The following is a 24,669-nucleotide window of genomic DNA, read 5'->3' on the forward strand; positions in this document are numbered from 1 at the left end:
TAATCTAAAATACAACAATTATATGTTATTTCTATTTCTTAAATCATATTGACAGTATTTTTGCTATCTATACAAATGTCCAGTCTTTATAACTTTCTCTACAGAGTTCACATTGAAAAAGAGGCACTGACTTTGGATAGCCTGAAAGGGAAAGTTTTATTGTCACTGCAAAATGTACTTTAAAATAAATAAGCACTTAAGTATTTTGAAGGTACTTAAAACACTGTTCTCATTCATGAATAGAGACTACATAGGAAATATTCAGTGTTGGATTTGCATCAAATATATTGCGTTGTATATATACAACCCTCAGCAAAATTAACTATTTTCAACATCCCTAATTTTCTTCTGCATCTCCCAAAATGTTCACACACTGGATCAGTCAGTTGTAACCTTGGAAGCTCTAGAGCACCTGTCCCATCCAGTTTGGCACCTCTGGACTCATTTCAGACATGTGCTGTGTGAATTGACTGCTGATGGATTAATGACATATCTCCTGTCATTGATTAAAAGCCTAAAAGACCATTGAAACACAAAGTGCTCATGTAGGGAGAGGTTTGGAAGGGCAATCAAGATTTGCATGGTAATGAATATAATTACAAAATAAACCTCAAATGTCCACTGAGAATTAAATTCCACCCCCAAGGGAAAAGAACCAGAGTTTTTAAAAAATATAATATGATGAATCCTTGCACTTTGACTTTGACAGGCATATTCTTGATTACTAGCTGGAGAGGTAATGGAAGGTGTGTTATACCCTGGAGGGTCATAAATCTTTCTGATTGAAATAAAATGAGGCTTAAGAGAGCAGAGTTTGCCTAATTTGCTATAAATTGACAATTGTGATTTATTAACAAGGACAAGGAAGTCACTAAGAAGTGCTGCTGCCATGGCCAATTATTGTTTAATCAGATGCCAGATGAAGCTAGACTGACATAGGACATAACTATATAGTGGCTTTTAAATATTGTCTATATTTTTACTTCTGATAGTAACACTGAGAAAGTTTGCAGAGGGAGCTAAATCAGCTGAGTGTTGGGAGGGGCAGCACAAGAACATCAGGGTCCCTTGTTTTCACAACCTACTTTCTGTGCCATTTAACAAATAGTATTTCTCATGTTTATGAGCAGCAGGCAACTCTGTTGCAGTATGGACGTGTCAGTGTAAGTACACCTGAGTAAACAGAGATGCTGAACTGAAAAAATAATTCAGATTGTTCTAGGTAAACTCGGATTTCTATTAAAAAACTTCTATTCCAAACTAGAGGTGGATAAAATTAATTGTTTTTTCAGGTTAAATTAATTGGCTTCTGAACAGAAGTCCTCAGAAGGCACATTTTTATTACCCCATTGGGATGGGAGACTGAAGAGAAAGAATTAATCCATCCCCAGTGTGAGTGAGGATTCATCCCCGAGGTGTGGGTCTCTACAGCAAGGTCTGTGCTCAGAAGGAGGAGTCACAAGATTTTTGTGAACAGCAGATGATCAAAATCTCTCAACTTCCACCTGGCAATCTGAAAGCAGTCTGATCCAAAATTGCTGTGATATTTCCCGTGCCTTGCCAAATAATTTGTATATATGCCTGAGCAGATGGATCTAACACAGGCCCTGCCAGCTCTTCTGCTTGTTTGACCTTGCCAATGAGTATCAGATGCAACTTTTCCAGATTGAGGCTTAGCCACTGTGTCCATGGCCAGAAAGAGCAGAAACAAGGAAAATAGTTTCACCTGGATCTGCTGAAGAGCGTCCCACTCCTGTGTGTGTGTGGCTAGCAGGGTGTCAGCTGTCTGCATGAATCTCAATATCAGATATCTGTGTCTGAATATCAGTTTCACTGGTAAAGTAACACTCCTTCCCAATGCTGTAGTGTTTAGCCCTTCCTTTAAAAGAATTTAAGTCAATTTTACATTTGGAAGTCAGTTCCATTCTTCACACAGTTTACATCTCTAATTATTTGGTAGCAAATGATATTTGAAACTCACTGGTAAAGTAACACTCCTTCCCAATGCTGTGCTGTTTAGCCCTTCCTTTAAAAGAATTTAAGTCAACTTTACATTTGGAAGTCAGTTCCATTCCTCACACAGTTTACAACATCTCCAATTATTTGGTGGCATTCCCTTCCCCAAGCTGTGTTTGCAGGGATCCATCCAGTCCCTCATGCTGCAGTTAGCCCCACATGCCCTGCTTGCTTCCATAGCTGCTGTCAGCCTTGCAGTACATGCAAAACTTCTTTTTATGATCCCATTATAGCAAATACTGGGTTTCCCTGCCTTGAAAGGCTCTGAAATATACAACCATGAATAGAACTTGAGAGAATTTTTCCTACCAAACTTGTAACTTAGCGTGTTGGCTGTGAGGCTGAATTTATGGTATCGTGTTTCCTCGGTCAATTATGCAAAATTCTTCTTGTTTCTTCTTTGTATTTATTGCTGCTGAATGTGTTTATTACAGGGAAAACTGCTGAATGCCTCATTCTTTTTTCCCAGCTTAATTTTCTAGTGGAATTGAAGTTTATGTGCTAAAACTTTGTTCATGAGACATCACATTCCCTTCATGCCCTGGAAAATTTCAATTTACCCTCTCATTTTGACTATTTTTGGCAGAGGGATAAAGATTTCAAGTGGTGAAAGAAGTGACTGGTAAAAATGCTATTAGGTCAAAATTAGCATGAGTCTATACCTTATTGGATGGCTGCATGGCACACCTTCAGGAAAACGTTTGATCAAAGTTCTCACTTTACTAAGCATGGAAGAAGTAAAGCTCAAAGGAAAAAGCTGCATTCAGAAGTTCAAACTGAATTCTCTTTCTGTGCTGGGTGTCTATGTCTTTTGTTTCTTCTGGATTTTTCCCCTCTCCTTACCTTTTGTCCTATCCCATCTCATTTTTTTCACACAAAGCATCAGGAAATTATTGCTGCACACCACATTTATCCCTTCTCTCTGCTGTTGGACCTTGCAGGTCTGAATTTAAGGGGAAGTCCCACTGGCACATCCAGGTGTAGCAACACTCAGGTGTGTGCATCAGCCTAGATCAGAATAATTCAGAAATTGATGAAATCCTTGCCACACTGTGGGAGCAGAGCACAGCTCAACAAAGTGGCTGCAAGCATCCATTTATTCTCCATTTCCCAGGATGAGGAGGTTGAAATGTTAAAGCTGGCAGATACTTGTAGGCTGGAATAACATTCCTGGGGATGCTCATGGAACACAGTGTTCTTCTCAGTTATCATCCTGTGCATTTTCCTTCCAGCCTGTCATGAACTGGAAGATTTACTAGGCCTTTTCCTTTAATGTAATGGTTTCTTATTAACTTCTGACCAGGAAACCCATAAGACAAGTGTTTAAATATTTGTGAGACTGAGACTTGGATGTGGATGCATTTCTCCCACAATTAGGAATGTAAAGGACAGAGTGTGCAACACAGTGTCTTTGTAGATGTAATTTTGTCTGTTTTCCCTAAAAGCTTTAGCTGTATTTAGACCTTGATAATTAAGTTGTTTATGAAAATTTCCTGGTTCTTAATTTAAAGTCTCTATCAACTATATTTGTCTTCATTTAGTATTTTTGCTAAACACATGAATGCTACCATCTGTTCTCCACATACACCATCTAACTAAAATTTATTATGAGCACGTTGTATGTTGTTAACAAGTCGAATAAACTTTGGTATTTCTGTTGTAGAGCTCATTTTTCCAGCATGCTGTGAAACAGTGTAGTCATTGAACAGGGCTGTAATTAGCTGCAAAGAGCTCTCCCTGTTCACAAACCAGTGGGGCTGGACAGATTCCTGCCTGTCTGCAGGTGTCTCCCTGCCTGCCTGGGTCGTGTTTCTCCTGCAGTGATGGTTTTGCACACCAGGAGGTTTCCACCTTCTGCCTGTGCTGTGGTGGGGTTTCCACCCCTTATCTGTGCCCTGCTGTTGATAAAACAGGAGAAGGATCACATTGGGATGCACAGAGTTCCAGCCTCTGCCACGTGGATGTGAATGAAACTCTTGGTCTACACAGACAATGCTGATTCTTGAAAATTAATTGAAAAAAAATTATTTCAGTGGCTGAATCAGTGTCAAGGCAAGTGAGTGCCTTTTCTACTCTATTATCCCTTGTTCTTCCTGCTGAGGGTTCTTATTAGGTTTTGCTACTTGTTACGGGGTGTTTTATTGATCATGATATAATGTTCCCAGTATTGGATCCTTGTAAAAGCTGGAATTTGGCACAGCAGTGCTGAGGAACAGCTTGTAGATACAGCAATTCCCAGTATGGGTAATTTCAAACAAAAAAAATTATTCTTTCTAGGTATGGTGACTAGTTCTGTTCTCATTCACTGAAACATGGAGCTGGAGCAGCCCAGATTAAGTCTGGACCAGCTGAGGTATTTCAGGTTCAAAAGGACAGCTGGACTCTGATATTCATTAATCATAAATATTAATAAGTTGCAGAAATTTCCTGTTTCAATGCCTAAACCTTTCCACTCCTACAGAAAATTAGAGAAAATATATAAAAGTGTTTTGGATCTGATGCCTTCCTATCAGACTAGACAAAAAATTATTGTATCCTAAAAAAGCTCTAGAAGTAAAATATAGCACACACAGGGACCTTCATCCTCTTTCTGTGCATTGCTGAGACAGTCCTATCTTCTTGCCTGTCCTTGAAACAAGTCTGCACCTCTATTTCTGCTTCAGACCTCATTAAAAGGCTCTTTAGTCTTGAAGCAAATAGACAATATTCTCCTTTGTAACAATAGTTATTTCCAGGCAATGCAACTCAAGGAGTATTTCCCAACTCGCAGATAAATTAATTTTAGTGATGCTTGACAGCAATTCCATTTTTCCAGTAAGAAGTCTTACAGTAAATTGAGACTGGAGAATTGCGTTATTCATTTGAAAGATGTTTCTAGAATGTCTTTAGGCTCTTCTGGGTAGTGACAGCCTCATACAGAAATGAAATGGCCTTGCTTTGTGTAGATTTATTAGTACCACTATTTTCTGCAGTTTCTCTCCTCTCAGAGTTCCTTGTTTTCCAAAGTCTTCCTTGTTAGAGAAGTTGTGCTTGTTTTGTGGGCTTGCTATTGATAAAGTCAGCTCTGAGAAGATGACCCTCAGAGAAGGATTAAATATTGTTTGCCCATTTATTACAATGAGTAAACTGAGTCAGAGAGACTGTAATTTTCTTAAAGCCACATAGCAACTCATTGTTGCAATTTCCTTATTCAGCAGCACATTCTGATGGGTTTCCATGCTGCCTGAGGCCCAAAAAGCCAATAATTCAGCCATGTTCAGTACAGAAATGAGAGCAGAATTTGTCATGCAAAACTTCATGTGCCAGTGCAAGAGACTGAAAGGGCCTTGCTCTCATTTTAACATTTATCTCTATTAAATTTTTACAAGAACATTCAAATTAATCTGAGTAATTATAGTGGAAGTGATGGGCCTGTTTTACATGGTGTTCAGCCGTGACAAAAACCTTCAGAAAAACAGATGCTTTGCTGCTTGCTCTGCTTGGCTGCCAGGGGTTTAATATTTTAATGATACAGGGGTGAAGAGTTTGCATGAAATAGAAGTAGCTGATGTTAGTGAAGTACCTATATAACAATCATTTCTCCAGGGACACAGGAAAAGTATAAAAGTGAAGCTTCCAGCTTCACTACAAGAAGGTGGTGAACTGTCACTATGATATTTTCTGAAATATCCCTTCCCCAGGATTTCTTCTCCTGGGAAGCTGAGAAGCCTCAGAAAAGAATGGAATCATTAATTATGTGATTGCTTGGAATGAGGTCTGGAAATCGTTTACCAAGAGGTGCATCCTTGATTGGTTCCATGTAAATTGTTTTTAATTAATGACCAATCACCATCAGCTGTGTGAGACTGAGGAGTCAGGAGCTTTCAGTATCATTCTTGTTTAGCTTTCTGAAATATCCTTTCTCTTTCTGTAGTATAGTTTTTGTGTATAATTTCTTTGAATAGAATAGGATAGAGTAGAGTAGAGTAGAGCAGAATACTAAATCAGCCTTCTGAGAACTTGGAATTCAGATTCTCATCTCTCACTTCATCCTGGGGATCTCACAACACCCCAGTGAGCAGCCAGGACTCAGGGCACAGATGGAGGAGGGATGGGCAATGCTGGAGCAGGGTGGATCAGTGTCACCGTTCCACAGTCACATCCGCAAAGCGCCGCGGGCCGCATGGTGCCAAAATAAAACCTGCAGGAGCTTCCCTCAGCTCCATCCCAATCCTTGCCTGAGACATTTGGGATCTCAGATGGAGGAGGACAGGCTGCTTGGCACACAGGGCACGGATGGAGCAGAGAGTTTCTGTGCCAGGCCTTGGGCGAGCGCCGTGCGTGCTGCTGGCACTGCTGTGTGGGGATGGACTCGCTGCCAGCCACGGTGCCCAGGGCTCTCTGGTGGCCTTTGGGACATGAACTCACTGCCAGGCATGGTGGCCAGGGCTCTCTGGTGGGCTTTGGAAGTGTTTCTCTCCTGATACAGCCATGGAGAAGTCTGTCCCTCCTGTATTTGCAGGAATTTTAAAATGCAAAGCTGCGTCTCCTCACTCTGGGGAATGCTGGAGACAGAGCCTCAGGAAATACAGCTTTGTTAACAAAGCTCCTCTGTGGTGTTGGATGAAATTATAATATAAAATGCATAATATATGTATGTATCTACATATTGCTGGAGGCCAACAGTATGAGGCTCAATAAGGTCCAGTGCTGGGGCCTGTCCTTGGGGCACAGCACGCCCTGCAGCTCCAGGCTGGGGGCAGAGGGCATGGAAAGCTGCCAGGCAGGAAAGAACCAGGAGGAGCTGGTCTCCAAAGGCTGAACATGACCCCATGTGCCCAGGTGGGCTTGTACCAGAAACAGATTGTCTCCCTGTACTCAGCCCTGGTGAGGCCACACCTCGAGTGCTGTGTCCAGCTCTGGCCACCATCACTGCAAGACACTGAGGGGCTGGAGCGTGTCCAGAGAAGGGAATGGAGCTGGGAAAGGGTCTGGACAGTCCCCAAGAGTGGCTGAGGGATCTGGGCTGTCCAGCCTAGAGAAAAGGAGGCTCAGGGGGGACCTGCTCACTCTCCACAAGTCCCTGATGACAGGAGGGTGCAGCCAGGTGAGGGTCAGGCAATGGAACAAGAGGAAATGGCCTCAAGCTGTGCCAGGGAAGGTTCAGGTTGGATTATCAGGAAAATCTTCTTCACTGAAATGGTTACTAGGCATTGGAATGAACTGCCTAAGAAGGGGTTGATGATCCCAGAAACAGCTGGTGTGGCACTTGGTTTCTCTGGTCTGGTTGTCACAGTGAGGATCAGACAAAGTTTGGGTTTGATCCTGTAGGTCTTTTCCAGCCTAGTGATTCTGTGATAATCAGTGTGCCTCACTTCTTCACAATGACTCCTCTGTTCTTCACATGATGGCTACATGTCCTGCCTGCTGCAGAGTACTGAAGCTTTCAGTGGTATTTGGAGGACTGACCCATAGGACATGTGAGAAAGAGCCAAGCACCAGGAGTGGACAGACCAGATCAATTGAACCCTTTACTAAAGTTCACACTCATAAGCTGATTTGAGGATTTTTATGCCTTGGTTGGGCTTAAAAATGCACCAATTTCAAGTTAAGCACTCTAGAGACAAATTAAGACAAAAAAACCAGCTACCTGGACTGAGTTATTGTATCTCCCAAGATATTTTTCTCCTCTTGACAAAAGTAATCTACCAACTTTCCATCAGATCAGCTGGCAGAGGTCCACTGCTAGCAGGACCTTCAGCAGGAAGAGCACAGTGATCTCTTGAACTTCTTGTGATTGCTCAGATCCTTTGAGTATTGAGGCTTTTGGGTGGCTTCACTCCACCCTACTGTGTCAACAACTGAAAAGCAAAACCAAGCTCTTCAATGTATTTGCCAGTTTTACAAATAGCTTGTACTCATCAGCAGAATATAATGAGCAGAGAAATATGTTTATGCCTTGAAGGGTCAGTAAAAGTTCAGTAGCAGTGGAGGTGGCTCAAGCTGGTGACATTCAGTCAGAACTGAGGTGTGTTCTAGCGAAATCTTAAAGAATGGAACTGAGTCAGTGATGAACTCTTGGTGTGCTTTGTGCAGAAATTCAAGCTCAGCTCTGAGCACACCAAGGGCCTCTCCCCTGTGGTTCTGACCATGGTAATGAGCAGCCTCTGCTGCTGCAGGGTTTAACTGAGAGCCTGGTGAGTGCACTTGGTGAGTGCTGACTCCACGTGGGCTTGTGCTCACTGTGTGTGGCCTTCTGCTTACCTCTGGTCCTGAGTCATTCTCTTCATTGTTACTAACATTGAAGTGTGTTGGAGTGATGGTTTTAAGCTGTTTCCTTAAAACACTCCAGTGAAAGAGTTCATTACAGTCTTGAACCTGAAGTGATGCTGAGGTACCCACCAGTCCCATTGGATAAAGCAGCTGCCCTGCCAAATTCTCACTGAAGTCATGAATAAATCTGATCATCAATAAAGAACATTAGGGGATGTTGTGGGTCTGAAGACCACAGACCTCTTGTAAGTGGTGCCGCAAGTAGAGTGAAGGAACAAGAGACACTGATAACTTGAGTCTTACTAACATTGTTTCTTTTGAATTTTCCCAAATAGGGTCGAGACTGCAGTGTGCCCATTAATTCCTGCATTCAGAATCCATGTCAGAATGGAGGGACCTGCCACCTCACAGAGGCAAATAAAGATGGATTCAGGTAGTAGCACAAAGTTCATTTAAAATGAGATGATAAAATTTAATGTGTTTCTGCTTTGCATTAATGAACTGTAATGGCTGCTTTATAGAAACTGCTGCATGTGGCATTTCCATTTGCCATACTAAACTATTGCTTTGGTTTCCTTGGTGTGACATATCATTTCCTGTGAAACAGGCCTCCTGATTTCCTCATAATGCAATATACATTTAAGAGCTTTTGAGCAGTCTCTATGTTCTGCATTGTGTTATCTGTATCCTAATTTTCCTTGGGGCATTTCAGGCTCACATCTAAGCTGTTTTTGTATTTGTAAAGTGAGCATCTGTTGCTTGACAGCCAGATCCAAAATGTTTTCATACTGAAGAATCTTGCAGACAAACAGGCTTTAAAGAAACAATTAAAAAGCACGGGGAGATTGTCACATCTTAAGCATTGTGCTGCAAGAGAATAACCTCTGCAGCTGGATATTGTGGATTTCAGTTTGCCCATATAACAAAGATGTAGCATAGGTGGGGATGCTCTGAGAGAAGTCCAGAAATTTTAATAAGATAGCTGGGAGATCTGCACTGCTGCAGGCACTACTTCACAGCTAAGAAAATACAAGTTTGAGGCTTTGGTCACTCATTGTCATTCAAGTTGATTCAAAGTTCCTTTGTAAAAAAGAGCTGCTACAATTTTCATAGATTTGCTCCTCCACATTTGTGATGTTTCTTGCAAAAGAAGAAGCAGTAAACAGAACAAGTGCCCCAATGCTTCTCTCTGTGCCCACCCTCAATAATCCCCTGATTCCAGAAGCAGATGCAGCACATGGCAGGACAGAGGACACTGCTTCTGGTCACTGATGTACACAGCTTTTTCCAGCTTGTGCCAATGTAAAACTGCACCACATTAGAATATCTGGAGTTTGTCACTCAGTACCCATTTTTCGAAAATATAGCTGATACTAAAAATGCAGTAGTAAAACATTTTATAATATCCATAATACTAGAATGAGAGCCTTCCACATGTATTTTGGATTGGGTTTTTCTTTAGCATTTGTGTTTTGTTCTGTGGTAGAAGATAAAGAGTTTTGAATGGCCTGAATTGAGAGCTACTTCTGCATTTCTCTCATGAATTGAATGAATTTTACAATTTCAGAGGCTTTGCCTCAGTTCCAAATAAGCATTGTTTTTGAGATCCTTTATAAAACTGCAGGGGTGGTTTTGTTGCTGAACAACATTCGAGGCTTTATAGGGAAGGATTCTGCTTTTTATAGTTATTTATATAGTTTCAGTTGGTCTAATAAAAGACACATAAAACCATATCTCATCAAAACCCTGCTGCATGAAATTGAATGTTCAGCATATGCACTGCTCCATTTTCTCCTTGTTTTTAATTCAGTCAGTCCATAACCTCTGTGGCTCTGCAGGACTGTGGAGCTTTAGCATGGCTTTGGGAAATGTGGTATGGAGATGGAACAGAGTGACAAGGAAGATGCAGAAACATTTAAGATTGAACTTGGTTAGTTGGGTTGGGTTTTTTGGTGGGAAATCTCTCCAGTGGATGGCAGCAGTTAGAGTTTTGTAAATTGTGTTCACCAGGATGGGAAAACACTGCCCTGCATTATGTGCTGTGAGGAAGCGGATGTCAGAAACATTTTCATGAGAGGCCTCCTTGGATTTTTTTTTGTTGTGTGGCCTGTAAAAGAAATTATATCTTCTGTATATTCTCTTCCCTAGGGAAATATATTCATACACAAGCCCCGCTGCCAAACTTGTCAAATCTTTACTCTTGTAAAAAGGAAACTTAAGCCAAAGTTCTCTCCCTGTGAAATGCCAAGCCGTTTAACTCTCAAGTTTCTGTGGCCTTAGACAAGAAAATTACCATTTGAAATAATGCTAAGGTGGTGATGTTCCCCCCAAAGACAGGAAGCTCTTAGTTATGACTGAGATTCCAGCCCAAGGCCCCCGCTGTGCCTGGTGCCCACAAGGGCTGTCAGCAGCAGGGGCTGAGGCACTCAGGTTTGCTGGAATGGCAGATCCTGGTGGGACAGCAAGGGCAAAGGTTCAGCTGCAGTTACCCCCTCCTCTTTTACCCTTGCACTTTTTCAATCCTGAGTCATTTTCATATTCTCCTCCTTCAAGTAGGGGTGACCTCTGTGTTGAGGAATAGATAAGTGACATGGTGTGGCTCAGAGGAGTGGAAATGTGAAGTTCTTCTGTGGTATTTTCTGGGGTCCCCGTTGTTGGAAGGAAAGATGAATCTGACTCCATGTTCTTAGAAGGATTCTATTCTATTCTATTCTATTCTATTCTATTCTATTCTATTCTATTCTATTCTATTCTATTCTAATAGAATGCTATACTAAAACTATACTAAAGAATAGAGAATGGATACTTACAGAAGGCTAAAAGATAATAATGAAAAACTCCTGACTCATTCCAGATTCCTGACACAGCCTGATCGTGATTGGAAGTTAAAACAATTCCCATGAAACCAATCAAACAGCCACCTGTTGGATAAACAATCTCCAAACCCCATTCCAAAGCAGCAAAATACAGGAGAAGCAAATGAGATAATTATTGTTTTTCTTTTTCTCTGAGGCTTCTAAGCTTCCCAAGAGGAGAATCCTGGGCAAGGGGATTTTTCAGAAAATATGATGGTGACATTCTTCCTCCCTTTGAATTGCTGATTCTAATCTAATCTGTGCCTGCCAGGTTGTCCAAAAGGTCACTTATAAAGGCTAATGAGAGAAATGGCCAGTGAGACATGTCCTGGTGGTTCAGCACATGTGGAGGGGAGGCTTTGGCAGGAGCAGAGCTGTCACAGGCAGCAGCTGATCCCTGCTAACCTGCGGTGCTGGGACACAAAGGCTCTGGGTTATTTTAACTTTTCTCCATATAAAAACCCCCTCCGGTTCCCAGATCGCTTTTTTTAGCATTTTCCACAAACTGTAAGTGCCCTCATAAATGTAAAATCCTGGAACTGATTAACTGCCTAGTGTTAATTCTGCCTAGTTCAAGGAAAAACATTGCACTTCCAGACTTTCAGGCTACTCCATTGGGATCTAGACATAAAAGGCATCTTTACCATGTAATATTCCTGAAAGAATTTACTATATCTATTTAAAAGCTTTTTTGAAACTTGACACACTGTATGGCTATCTATTTTAAACAAACAGATGCTACATTTTTTTCATTAGAGTTTATTTTAAAAATCTAGTACAGTAAACTTTAAAAATTGCCAGCTTGAAAAAAAAACTTACAAAATGCTTTGGATCCAAAAGTTTACCCCTAAGTGTTGCCTTGAAACTTCATGGGGATAATGGGATGTTATGTAATTCTTTATAGGGAAACACAACACAAATCCCTGAACAGGAGGAATAGGGAATTTGGACTTTTATTAAAACACTGTTGTTTCCTGCATGGCTCCATTGTTTCCAGCATCCACAAGAAATGCTGTCTCACACTGCTTCACTACTGAGTCACTGCAAAGTTCTCATCATTGTCTCTGGAATTCATTTTCTCCCTCGGTCAGCTGGAACCCAAGTTTGATGACCTCCCAGTCACTCAGCAGACTTCATTTTTCTTCTAAGCTTTTTCTGGGATAGTACATACAAACAGTCCCAAGCTGCAATTCTTTCAACATGTGGTTCAATCCAGGTCCCAAGCTGTATGTTTTATCTTTTCATTTCAGGCCTCATATCTGGGACATTTGAAAGCAAATCAAAATAAAGAATTGTACGTAAGCAATAATGTAAAGACTCCCTATGCTACATAAGGACCAGTAGCCAAACGCCATCAATTACTCTGACATTTCCCTGAGTATGGAATGTGTCCTAATACTGAGCAATTTATGTTAACAATCCCAAATGAATTGTTACTAATGGTATCTCCACTGTGAACCATTACTGTGATAGTGTTTAATAATGACATTTTTAATTGCACACACCCAAGCTGTCCCAATCCTTTTGTGAAAGGAAAATGGTGTTATGTTCACATAAAAAATCACCAGCACAAAGCCACTCTTGTTGCTTTTCTTTAAATGGAGACAAAAAATTCTGTTCCCAAACTGAGACTTTGTCTTCCAAATTGCAGCCTGGAGCAGATTTGTATGAGCGAGTTATCAACCCCTGAAAATGGGGTTTTGTAATCAGAAATCTAGACATGATGAATGTATCACTATATTTAATTAGATATCTTTAACCCCCTCCCTGACACTTGCATTGCCACAGAAGATGGTGTGCCAGCTCTTCTTTCTGCCTCCTGTGATCCTCTGGCTCTGGGTCAGCAAGAGGACATGTTTTATTAGCAATAATGAGCTTGAGACAGGAAAAGAAAATATTCCTTATTGATTTATTGTGCCCTAAATTGAATTTATTGGAGCAGCTTGGTTTTGGTTATTCATGGTGAAGGTTTTCTAACCCTCATGACCTGTGGATGGTCCCTGCAGAATGAAGATGAGTTCTGAATGTGACCAGTGTCCCTCTTCTGGACCCATCTGGGAGATCTTCCTGTTGTGGTGGCTCAAGACACATTTCCTTCCCATTTTTTTCTCCTCTTTATGACTCCTTTCTGAGATTGCACATTATGAGGAATCTGATCCAGCCTGGGACTCCTGAGGTGGATGCAGAGCTTTGAGCCATCCCTCCCTTGGGACTCTGCACTCTGCTCAGGGTGCGGCACACAGCAGGAAGGGAAGGGAAAATCCTGAAGCTCTTCATGGATTCTGAAGAGCTCCTTTTCCCCCAGGGCTTTCCCCATCTCCTGCATAAAGCAGGGTAACCACCTCAGGTCCTCTTTGTCTGTCAGAGCTGGAAACAGCACCCTGCAGCAATGTCTGCCTTGGAAATCCTCCTGGATTCCAAAAGCAGTGCATGGCAATTAGTGTGACTGCTGCAGTGCTTTCTGGTTTTCATCCTCATCAATCAGGAGTGCTTTTTATTTGCTCAGTTTCTTTTCTGCCACCAGAGCCTGCATAAGAAAGGAAATGAACAGCAGAGGGAATGTGTAGTTTGGACTGGGACTGCAAACAGCCCTTTCTGTGACTACTGAACAGCAATGCTGGCACTTCAAAACTGACATTTCAAATATCATTGCTGGCTTCTCAGAAACCCCTGATATTACTGGAGCACTTAACTCCTGTTTCTGGACTCTCTTTTAGGAAACTCTGCCCTCCACCTCTTCATCACTTACAGATAGTTTAAAATATAAAGGTTCTGTTTGTAACTGTAGCTTCTAGATGTAGAGAGGAAATGGAGATTGAAAAAAAGAAAAATCAAGCCATTCTTCAGCCATTTAGTTTTCTATCTTCCCCCTAGGGACCATACATCACACTCCTGTGAGATAAAATGTCTAGTGCGATTATTCTTCACTAGTGTCCATATCCTCACAGGGCCATTACTGGCTGTGCCATGCTCTGTGTTTTAGCTGAATTATCTGGGCATCATCAGCTCTTCTCCAAATAGATGTGGAGGGAGCTGAAATCTTACAGCACTTATAAAAGCAATCATCCCCAAACATTTCTTGTTTGGACAAGTGACAAAGCAGTAGTGAGCAGAAAATTCTCATGTCTGTAAACTCAACTCAAGCTGCTGTTCTTTGAGGAGACTGAGGTATCTGAGAGCTGCCAAGATGTCTTGGCACTGGGCAGCCCTCAGCAGGCAGATGTCCACATTGTCACAAAAACAACAAGGATTTGAATATTGTGATGAATGTTTGCTCTCCTGCCCTGGAGTTGCTCGCTTCGGCTAAGGGCCAGAGTTCCCAATAAAGCAGCAAAGGGAGCATGGCAGAGGCTGGCTCCTGAGGATGAGTTTTGTCTCCTGTAAATAATTACATAACCCCAGGAACCATCAGACTGCATCTTTCACCAAACACTTGAGGTTAAATTGCTCTATGCCTCGCAGCAGCAGTGAATTTGGCTCCAACCAACTTTTATATGTTTTAATTTCAGTTCTATACCTCAAACCTCCTGTCCCTTTAGATCCATGCTAACATTTTTTTTTTTGTTTTTCTTTCTCCAAAGCTGCTCTTGTCCTCTTGGGTATGAGGGGGAGAGGTGTGAAATAAACCCAGATGACTGTGAAGATAATGACTGTGAGAATAACTCTACGTGTGTGGATGGGATCAACAACTATGTGTGTCTCTGCCCTCCCAATTACACAGGTAAGAAAGGAATCCATGAGGAGTGCCTGAAGGGAAGGGTCCAAACTAAATAATGTTTACTTAGTGCGCGAGCATATGATTAATTGAAAATCTAGTCCCCTTCTAAATAATCTGAATCTCTTCCTGGCAAAATGTTAATTTTACTAATATTGCAATATATGTGCTCACAAACATGGCCACTTTTCTGAGTCAAAATACTGATGCCTCATTGTAAAATACATTGAAATATAGTATTTAAGGGATCAGACAAGTGTCTGCTTCAGTGTGCACATTCTCAGTACTGAGCCTGACATACACCTGTCCTGAACCTTGGAAAACCTTGGCTTAGGGGGGGTTGGCTTTCACCTGATGTCTCAGGGCTCTGCATGTGTTAAATACAGTGAGCCTGCTGAATTCCTGATCTCCATTTCATACGTGGGTGGGGAAAGGCTCTGTAAGAAGCTGAAGGCTCTGGTGGTGTCCTCAGTATGAGCCAGGTCAGGGAGTGCGGGCAGCTGCTGGGTCCATGGTCACAGGGCTTGGGGATGGGAGTCAGAAATGGGATGAAGTGGAGTCAGATGGAGTCAGAAATGTCTTACATTGCAGATAAATTTCCTCCTAAACCTTCTGCAAGAGTGTCTGGGTTTGTAAAGCCAGATGTCTGTTAAGGAAGGCAGGAGCCTCCCTTGAAATGGAATATGTAAACCCCCTCCCTCTGAATTGGTATAATTTTGAATTTAAGGGGCTCTCAAGCAAAGATATAGGAATAGGAATAACAGTTCTTTACTAGGAAAACTAAAAATACAGATGTAATAGTACAAACAACAAAAAAAGTACTTCCAGAGTGAGAGCAGTCCCTGCCCCCTGTGTGTCAGGGGGTGTCCCAGCCCCATCCATGGGGGCTCAGCCCTCCTGCAGTGCCAGCTGTGGCTCTGCTGCAGCAGGGATCCTGCACAAGGGGGGAGTTTTCCTCTGCAGCTCCAGGGCTGCTGCAGATGGGCCTGGGCTCCCTCTGGCCATGCAGGGCAGCAGAAAGCTGCTCCTCTGGCAGTGCAGGGGGCAAAGGCTGCTGTGCTGTGCCAGGCTCAGATTGGATCCAGGCAGGAATGCTTGGCTCCTCCCCTGGGCGGAGCATCTCCCCATGGGATGCTGGGATTGGCTCAGCCCTGCAGGGACACTCACTGGCCATGGACAGAAGATAATTAATAATTAATGGCCCATTAACAAAGAGATCTCCTGGAGGGAGGATTGGCTGTGGGAGAGAGAAAGAAAACTGCCCCAAGAACAGGAGATAACTGCTCCACAGATAGGAATAGGATACACACCCCCATTTCCAGCCTAAGACCAAGAGCAGAGACTCTCCTGAGTGGAATCTAAAAATGGTTTTGCTCAAGGCCTTCTGGAGCATTCCATGGACTCATTGACACAGCCCAGCCCTCCTGGCTCAGCATGGAGGGTGAGGAAACACCTGCAGGAGTTCCTGCTCCAGCCTTTGAAATGGGGTTATTGCCTCCTGAGCATGGAGAAGCAATGAAGGGCTTCTTGTATGCTGGAATATATTGCATGTCAGGGGATTTAATGAGGATCAAGCTTGAGTGGCTGAGTAAGGCAGGAGGAAAGCTTCTAGAATTTCCAAACTCTTAAAATACTTTTGTGGCTGATACAAAGGAGGCCCATGGTAAATCTTCAGCTGAGCAAAGCCTTATGACTCAAATGTACATTTATTGGGTCTCTAAAATGATATTTCTGCCAAAACCTAAAAAAAAAATCAGCTTAGCAGAGTAAAGAGTTTTGCTTGTAGGATGTTGAGCCCATTGTGCTTACTTGTGCACTATTTATGTCAGCTACTCTTGGGTGGTTTCTAACAGAGCTCAATGCAAGGAGGCAGAGTCTTTACATTTACGACAGGAAATGGATTTGACCAGCCAAGAAAAGACATGTCCAGTAAGGAACTGAATCCAGCATATATGCAAATGCACTTTCCTTTCCACAGGATTATTGCAGAATCTTTTTTTTTTTCCCAGACAATAGAGGTAGGAAAGAACTAGATTGGGATTTCTTCTCAAATGGCCATCTGGATAATGGCTAGGGAACTTGTGTGATACTTTAGGAAAATTTTTACTCAACTTCCAGTGGCTTTTGTTTTGTTGATTTTTGGCTTTTTTTTTTTTTTTTTTTTTTGTTCTTGTTTTTTTGGGTTTTTGGGGGGTTTTTTTTTGTTTTTTTTTTGTGTGTGTGTGGTTTTTTTTAATCTGAATGTTTGCTCTGCTGTGCCTCTGCTGATTAGCAGGAGTTTGTCAAATACCAGAGCTCACTGTTGCCATGTGGGTAATATAAAACCACAGAAAATGTGCTATCATAGTGCAGGCAATAAGAAAATAAGGAAATACTTCCAGAAAATACAATATGAATCATAGGTGAAAAAGGTTGCAAAAATAGGGGTGTTGCTTATATTAGAATAGCTCATGTTGCTTAAAATAGGAAGAGTTTGGTGAACTGTGATACCAGAACTGTCTTAACCTGCTTTACCTCCATTTTGGAGAGGGATATTTCATCAAACCTGACCAGTCACTGGCAGGACTGACTGCAGTGCAGCTGGCTGGGCTGAAATGTCCATCAGAGCTGCTCCTGGCCTCAGAGCAGGACAAGGAGCATCATAGAATGGCTGGGAGGGTTGAAGCCATCAACCAAACAAAAGTACCCACAAGCCAAGCCAACCTGAGCAATGGTTTTGGGGGTCCTTATCAGTTGAATCCAAACAAGAAATGGGGAATCATGTGAAATGCTCAACTGGCTGAACAAAAGTGGAGGAAATGCCATGGAAGCACAGAGGGAAGCCCTGACAGCACACCTGGGAATGGTTTGTGTGTCTGACCTGAAAGAGAAGGGGCTGCAACCAGAGTTTGACTGAAGTCTGCTGGACATCCAGGGTATCTCTAGGTATATTCTCTTTAGATGAACCTTTTTTGTACTGAAGGAATATCAGTATCTGTCAAAAACAACCAAAAAAAGCTAGGTGCAGATGAGTTCAGTATTGCACAGAGTGTGAAGGCCAAGAGCTCAGAGACAAAGCCGTTCACTCCAGGGGTCAGGAGTGCTTATTCCTGTGCCCAGAACTGTGTTTTGAGGTACCTGCCTCTCTCTGGTGCTAGATGTTGAGTTACCAAACTCTGTGTGCTCCAGCTTTGCCAGGTGTATGGATTTGATCTCTTTATTTGAGAAGAGAAAGGCAGAGGTGTACAGTCCAGGGAAGGAGTTTTCCTGTGAGGTAATCTGGGGGACAATGAGCTCTCAATGGGCACGAACATCCACAGCCAGGCTGTATCTAGCAGGACAGAAAATGTAGGTGATATCTCTTTATGCTGTACCCAAATATTCTCCTTAGTTCTGTTGTTAACAAGTAGTAGACAGACAGAGTGAGCTCATCAACGCTTGTATGGAAAACAGAAATTTCTTTGACAGGTTGACTGGCTGGATTTTGTGGCTGGAGAAATCCATACCATCCATTTTATCAGTATGATTATGCAAGAGTTGTGGGTTCTATGTACAAATGGGATTTCTCAGCTGTAGTTAACCCCCATGTTCAGTCAGAGGGTCTGTCTGGCACTGGAGCCTGGGATGTTTGCAGTAACCTGAGCTCAGAGGTGCCCAGCTCAGTTATCCAGATTCCTGCTTTCCTCCCCTGCCAAGCAGGGAGCCTGAATCCCTCATCACCCCTGTGCTCTTGGATACCACAGTGCTGGTAACACTGCAGTGATATTTCAGTAAATTCTGCATTTATAGAACAAATGTATGCTGTAATGCAAAAAAACCCCACCAGTCTGAATGCAGGGAAGAAGATCCAAGAGTGTGTCTGTGTGTTGTTCTGTAAGAAACAGTTAGGGTCCCCCTTGGCTTAGTTGAGTAATGGTTAAATCATGATAGTAAATCTTATGTTCCTAAATGAAATACAAATTAAAAATGAATGTGTTGAAATTTTTGACTATTGACAGAGTCACAGTATCCAGGCTTTGGTTTTTTCCATACCTTAGTGTGTTCCTGCTCTATCTGCTGTCTGCCTGGTTTTACTGGTTATAGCCTTTTTAGGGAACAATATCCCAAATTATGATGCATGAATTTTGCATTCATTGGTTGGAAAAATGAAGGCCAAAAATCTTTCTTCAATTAATAAGATTTTGCAGTGTTTTCTTTTAAAATTCTTTGACAGTCTTTCCCCAGACTCAGAGCAGATGAAAAATGGCCAATTTGTTAAGTGACTGCTGAGGAAGGAATTTCCCACACTCCAGCCCCATTTCACTTTCATTTAAAAAAAGAAAAAAAACCACACCAAAAAGCAGCCCACGCTCACACAATAACCTCCTTCCTAGTTCTTTTCCATCTATTAACTTTAAAACAATGTGGAATTACAAATGGATTCCATGAAGTACTAAATGCAAGTTAAAAAAGACTGAGAGGAGGGAGAGAGCGGAATGCCATAAAAAAGCTTCAAACCTGTACCCACCATCACCAGGTTTCCCCACCATTCTTAAAATCAATATTTTCAATATTTGTTGCCTGTATTTAAATAACCAAACCAATCCTCATGCTGTGTAGCAGATCCTGATGGCTTTAATTGTCAGCTGATGTCTTATTTTTCCTCTGCCCCACTGGTTATTTTAATCCTGAAGCTGAATTGTAAACATGTAATTCCTCCAGGACAACCACGTACCCAAATCCAGCCAACTCTGAGGAGTCTGGGGCTGCTTTACAACCTGCTGGGACTTTTGGTGGTTTACAGCTCCTCCTTGCAGTTTTGTAGGCTCTCCTTCCCTTCAGAAAGAAACATTGAAAGAGCAGGATAGGCATTAGATCAGTCACCTGGTTCTTGCCCTTCTTGTGTTTTCCTAATCTCTGCTTTTTTGGCTGTAGCACGGCCTGTCCCCAGCCATTGATGCAAACATTGTGTTTTCCCTTCAGCTTTGTGGTGTGGGAATGTGGGGCAAAATTCAGAGTTTTCCTGTGACCGTGTTCACAGGGGTCTGAGGATGAGGGAAGAGACAAGGATCTGACTCCATGTTTCAGAAGGCTTGATTCATTATTTTATTATATATATTACATTAAAACTGTACTAAAATAATAGAAGAAAGGATTTCATCAGAAGGCTGGCTAAGAATAGAAAAGAAGGAATCAATAACAAAGGTTTGTGGCTCAGACACAGAGTCCAAGCCAGCTGACTGTGATTGGCCATTAATGAGAAACAACCACATGAGACCAATCACAGATGCACCTGTTGCATTCCACAGCAGCAGATAATCAATGTTTACATTTTGTTCCTGAGGCCTCTCAGCTTCTCAGGAGGAAAAATCCTAAGGAAAGGATTGTTCATAAAATGCATCTGTGACATTTCCCCTTCCTTTCCTTTTTCCCGTTCCCTTCTGTTACAGCTCTCCTCCAGCCCATCACTGCTTTGCTCACAGTCCTGGGCTCAAACACAGAATCTCATCCCTCCAAAGAGATCTGTCCTCAGCCTCTCTGCCCTCTGTGCCTCCACGAGAAGAGGGGTCCGAACATGCACAGAGGAACAAATGGGCTGCACCAAACATGCCCTGGGTGCTTTCAGTGCTTTGCTGCTTTGCCTGCTGGTTTATTTGGTTTTGTTGTTTGCTGTGACTTTTCCTCCTCCTGTCTGATTTTAGCAGAAGAAGAAATATGTAGCACTTACACACACACACAAAAAAAAAGCCAAACCAAAAACCCAGAAAAGGCATTCCTATTTGCCAAAGATCCTAAAAAGCCTCAACAATGCCCCCGCTTCTTTGTTCTGAAACCTAAAAAAAAAATAATTAGTGGCTTCCACTACTGAAAATAGGTCTTTACTAAAATACCCAGTAACCCATGGCAAAGAGAGGGCAGGAGCAAATGTTTAAAATAGTTTGCTTGCCTGGGAAAAAGCTGCGAGCAGTTTGTATCACTGAAAAAAAAATCCTTCTCAAAATAAATAGTAATAAAATAAAGCTAGGAACTATTTCTGGTTTGATGTGTTTGGAAGAGAAGGCTGAGATCTGTTTTACCTTAGGGGGACCCTGTGGTATCCTGTGGTATCTGAGAGCTCTGAGCTCTTTCAGAGCCCAGGTCCCTGTTAGTGATTGGGGGCTCTTTTCCTGGAGTGTCCCACTGTGGTGACTCTGTCTGGCCAAAGCCCAGCACCAATGCAGGGAGAGCTGCACCAGTGCAGGCAGACAGCACCAATGCAGGCAGACAGCTGCAGAGAGAGCAGCACAGTGCAGCCAGACAGCTGCAGGGAACAGCAGCAATGCAGCCAGACAGCTGCAGGGGGAGCAGCACCAGTGCATGCAGACAGCTGCAGGGAGAGCTGCAAGATGCAGCCAGATGGTTCCAGAGAGCAGCACCAATGCAGCCAGAGAGCTGCAGCTGTGTGGAGCTCGTGGCTGTCCCTCTGTCCTGGAGCCCCCCATGGCTGGCTGCTGTGGCACCTGTGTGGCTCTGTCCCCAAGCCACCCCTGGGCAGGCTGAGAGGGATCATGGCACTGAAGCTGCTTTTTTCCCCCAAATTTTTGCTACAGGAGCAAGGATGTTTGAGGTGGTGTGGTTCAGCTTGTGGTTCCACAGGGACCTGGGCTGACTAATAAATGCTGAAGGCTTAAACAAGTACTTAGCTATCAACTCCTTTTACATTTTGGAACTTCAGCCATAATTTCCTCAAGACAGAGAAAATTGTGGTCAGAGTTTAGTGTGTTTTCTTCCTTTTTGTTTGAAGGAGTTCTGCCTTACATGGAAGTCTCTCAGTTTTAGTTACTTGGCAGATGTGAAGTGTACTCACTTTCTGCATGAAACACAAAAAGGCACCCACATTTCCCAGTTGTGTTACTGGGAGTGAGAAGTGCTGGAAGACCTGGAAGGTTTGGGCTTTGTTCAAGAGCCTAAGCCCATTCCCAGCCCTGTTTTATGAAGAGAGAACCACATATCACTGCTATCAGATTGGACTCTTATCTGACCCTCTGGGAGGAAATAACACAGCAGCTGGCAGGGCTGCAGCCTGTCCTCAGCCTCAGTGTGGGTGTCCTGCTGTGCTGGAGTGCTCCAGCATCTCCTCTGGTCAAACTCCCCTCTCCCAAATGTAAAATGTCATGTTTGTGCAATAAGATATACCAGAGAATTATATACCAGAGAATTCCTCCTTGTTCAGCAGGACAGCATACCTGCAAGAAAGTGGAATGTCAGCTACTGCTGTCCTGTAGGATGAGCAGAGCGAATTCATCCTCAAATGGGATCTGAGGGTCATTAAATCCAGTCTGTCAGGAAACACAGTGGGAAACAAGGAAATCAGGCAGCTCCTGAAGAACTGTGTCCTGTGCAGGGGAGCCAGGCTGGAGCAGCTCTTGGGATGGAGCCACCTTGGAGGAGTCTATGAAGGACTGGGAACGCTCCTACAGAATCCCATGGGAGTTCTGGAGCAAGGAGTGCTGGAGACAAAGCATTTTTAACAGGCTCCAGCCCCATTCCCTGCTCAGATCAGCAGGAATCCACAGGGTGTCCTCTCTGTTAGCCCAGGAGGAACATCTCAGATGTGTGGCATCTCAGGTGTCACTTCTGCACTAGATTGTGTGGATAGCTGAACTGATCCTCAAATTATTCCAAACAACTGGAAAACATCCATATGAATAAATACAGCTCAAAAATGCATGGTGTCCAGCAAAAGAAGATCTTTCCCAGACACTGTGGTTCTGAGGAACAGTGCTTCAGGCAGGTCACCACCTTGCAGGGGCACTGGAAATTGTCTGGTTCAGTCAATGTTTCCCACACTGCATTGTGTGGCATTTGGCATGTTGAATATGGTTTTTCATACTCCAGCAGTGCACAGCACACATTCCTTCTCTGAGATTCTGAAACACTGAAAGGATCATTATTTCCCTGCCCAGAACTGGTTTTACCCATGCTCCCTTTGCTGAACCTTAAGCTTAGGGAGAATTTCTCCTTGAATCTGAAAAACAAGCCACTGTGGGAATCCCAGGATGGAATCAAACTTAAGGGTTCACACTTAGCAGGCCAAAACCTGGTAAGGGAAAACCTGGGAGTTTTTAGCAATTAAGACAGGATAAAAAGCATAAATAACTCTTTTTGCCTGCTAAGTATTGTGGGCAGTGTTTGTCAAGCAAGAGCAAACTTCAATGATCATGCAGAATTTACTCTGTTACAGTGCATTTCAGGTGATTTCTCTTATGTTTTTGTATCTAACATAACAGCATTTGCTGCTGAAGGATTTTCACAGAGTTTCTCATTTGTTCATTGCAAGTTGAAATAGTTTGGAAGTAAAATTTTTTTTTAATTATTTTCTTAGATGAGCCTCAAATCATTTTCATCAAACATCAGCAACATTCCTTACTGAATTACTTCCTTGGAGGAACACCCTGTCTGTTCCACCCAACAATTTTTAGGTTCAGTGTTCTGAAACTTCCAATTGGCACTGACTTCTTTTTAATGACTGAACAGAGAGAAGGGGGAAACAAAGCAACAGTAAACATTTCTTCCAATGCAATTTATTAGATATAAAATGAGTAATCTCCTATGAGAAGAACAGCAGAGTGTTTTTTATTAGCAGCAAGGAGACAAATTCCACTCAGGCTCACCTGGCAGAGTTCAGAATGTTGCACCACACTATTGAAGCCCTGGAAAAGTTTCCATGCTGTGGATGCAGGCCAGGCTTTCTGCATCCTTCCCTCACCATAAGCACGTTCCTTTTCTCAAGTAATATTGTGAAATCCTCAGCAGCATATTTACTGCCAGTCCTGCAGGCCCTACTAAAGCTTCTCTTGCATTAAGGACGGGGATATTTTCTGTGTTGTTTTGTCAGTATATTACAACAAAGTATCACCCAACTGACACATGGAACAAAAGAAAAATCGTTGAACTCATTGGTTGCAAATTGCTGCTCTACATTGTCTTCTCAGAACTGCAGTTTCACTTAAAGATAAATAAGTAAAATACTTTTACTGCATCCAGCCTCTCTTTTACTGATTAGGGAGGAATAGCAGAGCTTGGATCCTGGTTTTAAAAGTCTAATGGGGCATGAAATAAATAGCTCTCATGACAGCAGAGAACGGAAAAAGATAGATGATTATTAAACTGTGTGTAAAAGTCATCTTTATTGCCCTATTGTTGTTTTGGCTTCGCTCTGAGACGTGGGGAGCGCTCAGAAAAGCCTGAGCGTGTTTTTTGGCAGCTCTTCATAGGCAATGAGCCCTGTGGAAAGCCCCATGAAATTCATGATTCTGTTGAAAAATAAGGCCAGGAAAATGTTGCAAGAGACAAAAAAAAAAAAAAAAAAAAAAAAAAAATCTGTGTTTCTTTAAGACAATGTCAGCAAAGGTGACAAGGGAGGTGGTTTTGAAGGAGCAGAATTCCTTGGCTATTGTTCAGGGATTTTTTTTTCTCTTTCTATTTTTTTCCTTTTTTCTATTTTTTTCTTCTTGCATGAGTTACGAGCAAAGGGAGATCCACCTGTTAAAGTTCCACCTGTCACTATAACTTGGTTGTAATCTGAAAACTGAAATATTTTGTGGTTTATCAGACTGCTCTCTGTTTGCTTGCATGTTACCTATTCTCTTCAGATTTGATTAAAGAGAATAAGTATGCCTTGATGGAACAAAAGATTACTTGGGATTAAAAGAGTTGCTTAACTCTTATAAAATAAATTTAGATGTGGTTTTCCTCTCTGTTTTATAGAAGCCCTTCAGAAACCCAAACTGGAGCTGTGATTTGAGAACATGTAGGGGAGAGGAAAATGGGGAGGTTGGATGGTTTTCTACACTTGAGAAAGCTTTGCACTGAAGTTCTCTCTTGTTTTAG

General features: G+C 42.4%; 1 protein-coding gene across 2 annotated transcripts in view; it reads left to right on the forward strand.

The window, feature by feature from the left end:
- SLIT3 (slit guidance ligand 3) overlaps nucleotides 1–24,669 on the forward strand; it is a 487,770-nt gene that overhangs the window by 421,469 nt on the left and 41,632 nt on the right. For both annotated transcript variants that reach the window (XM_059483464.1, XM_059483463.1), the window contains 2 exons: nucleotides 8,604–8,701; nucleotides 14,705–14,844. In XM_059483464.1, coding sequence (XP_059339447.1) covers nucleotides 8,604–8,701; nucleotides 14,705–14,844 — 238 coding nt within the window. The remainder of the gene's footprint in view (nucleotides 1–8,603; nucleotides 8,702–14,704; nucleotides 14,845–24,669) is intronic.

This window comes from Ammospiza nelsoni, chromosome 16 (assembly GCF_027579445.1).
Source record: "Ammospiza nelsoni isolate bAmmNel1 chromosome 16, bAmmNel1.pri, whole genome shotgun sequence".
NCBI classification, from domain to species: domain Eukaryota; kingdom Metazoa; phylum Chordata; class Aves; order Passeriformes; family Passerellidae; genus Ammospiza; species Ammospiza nelsoni.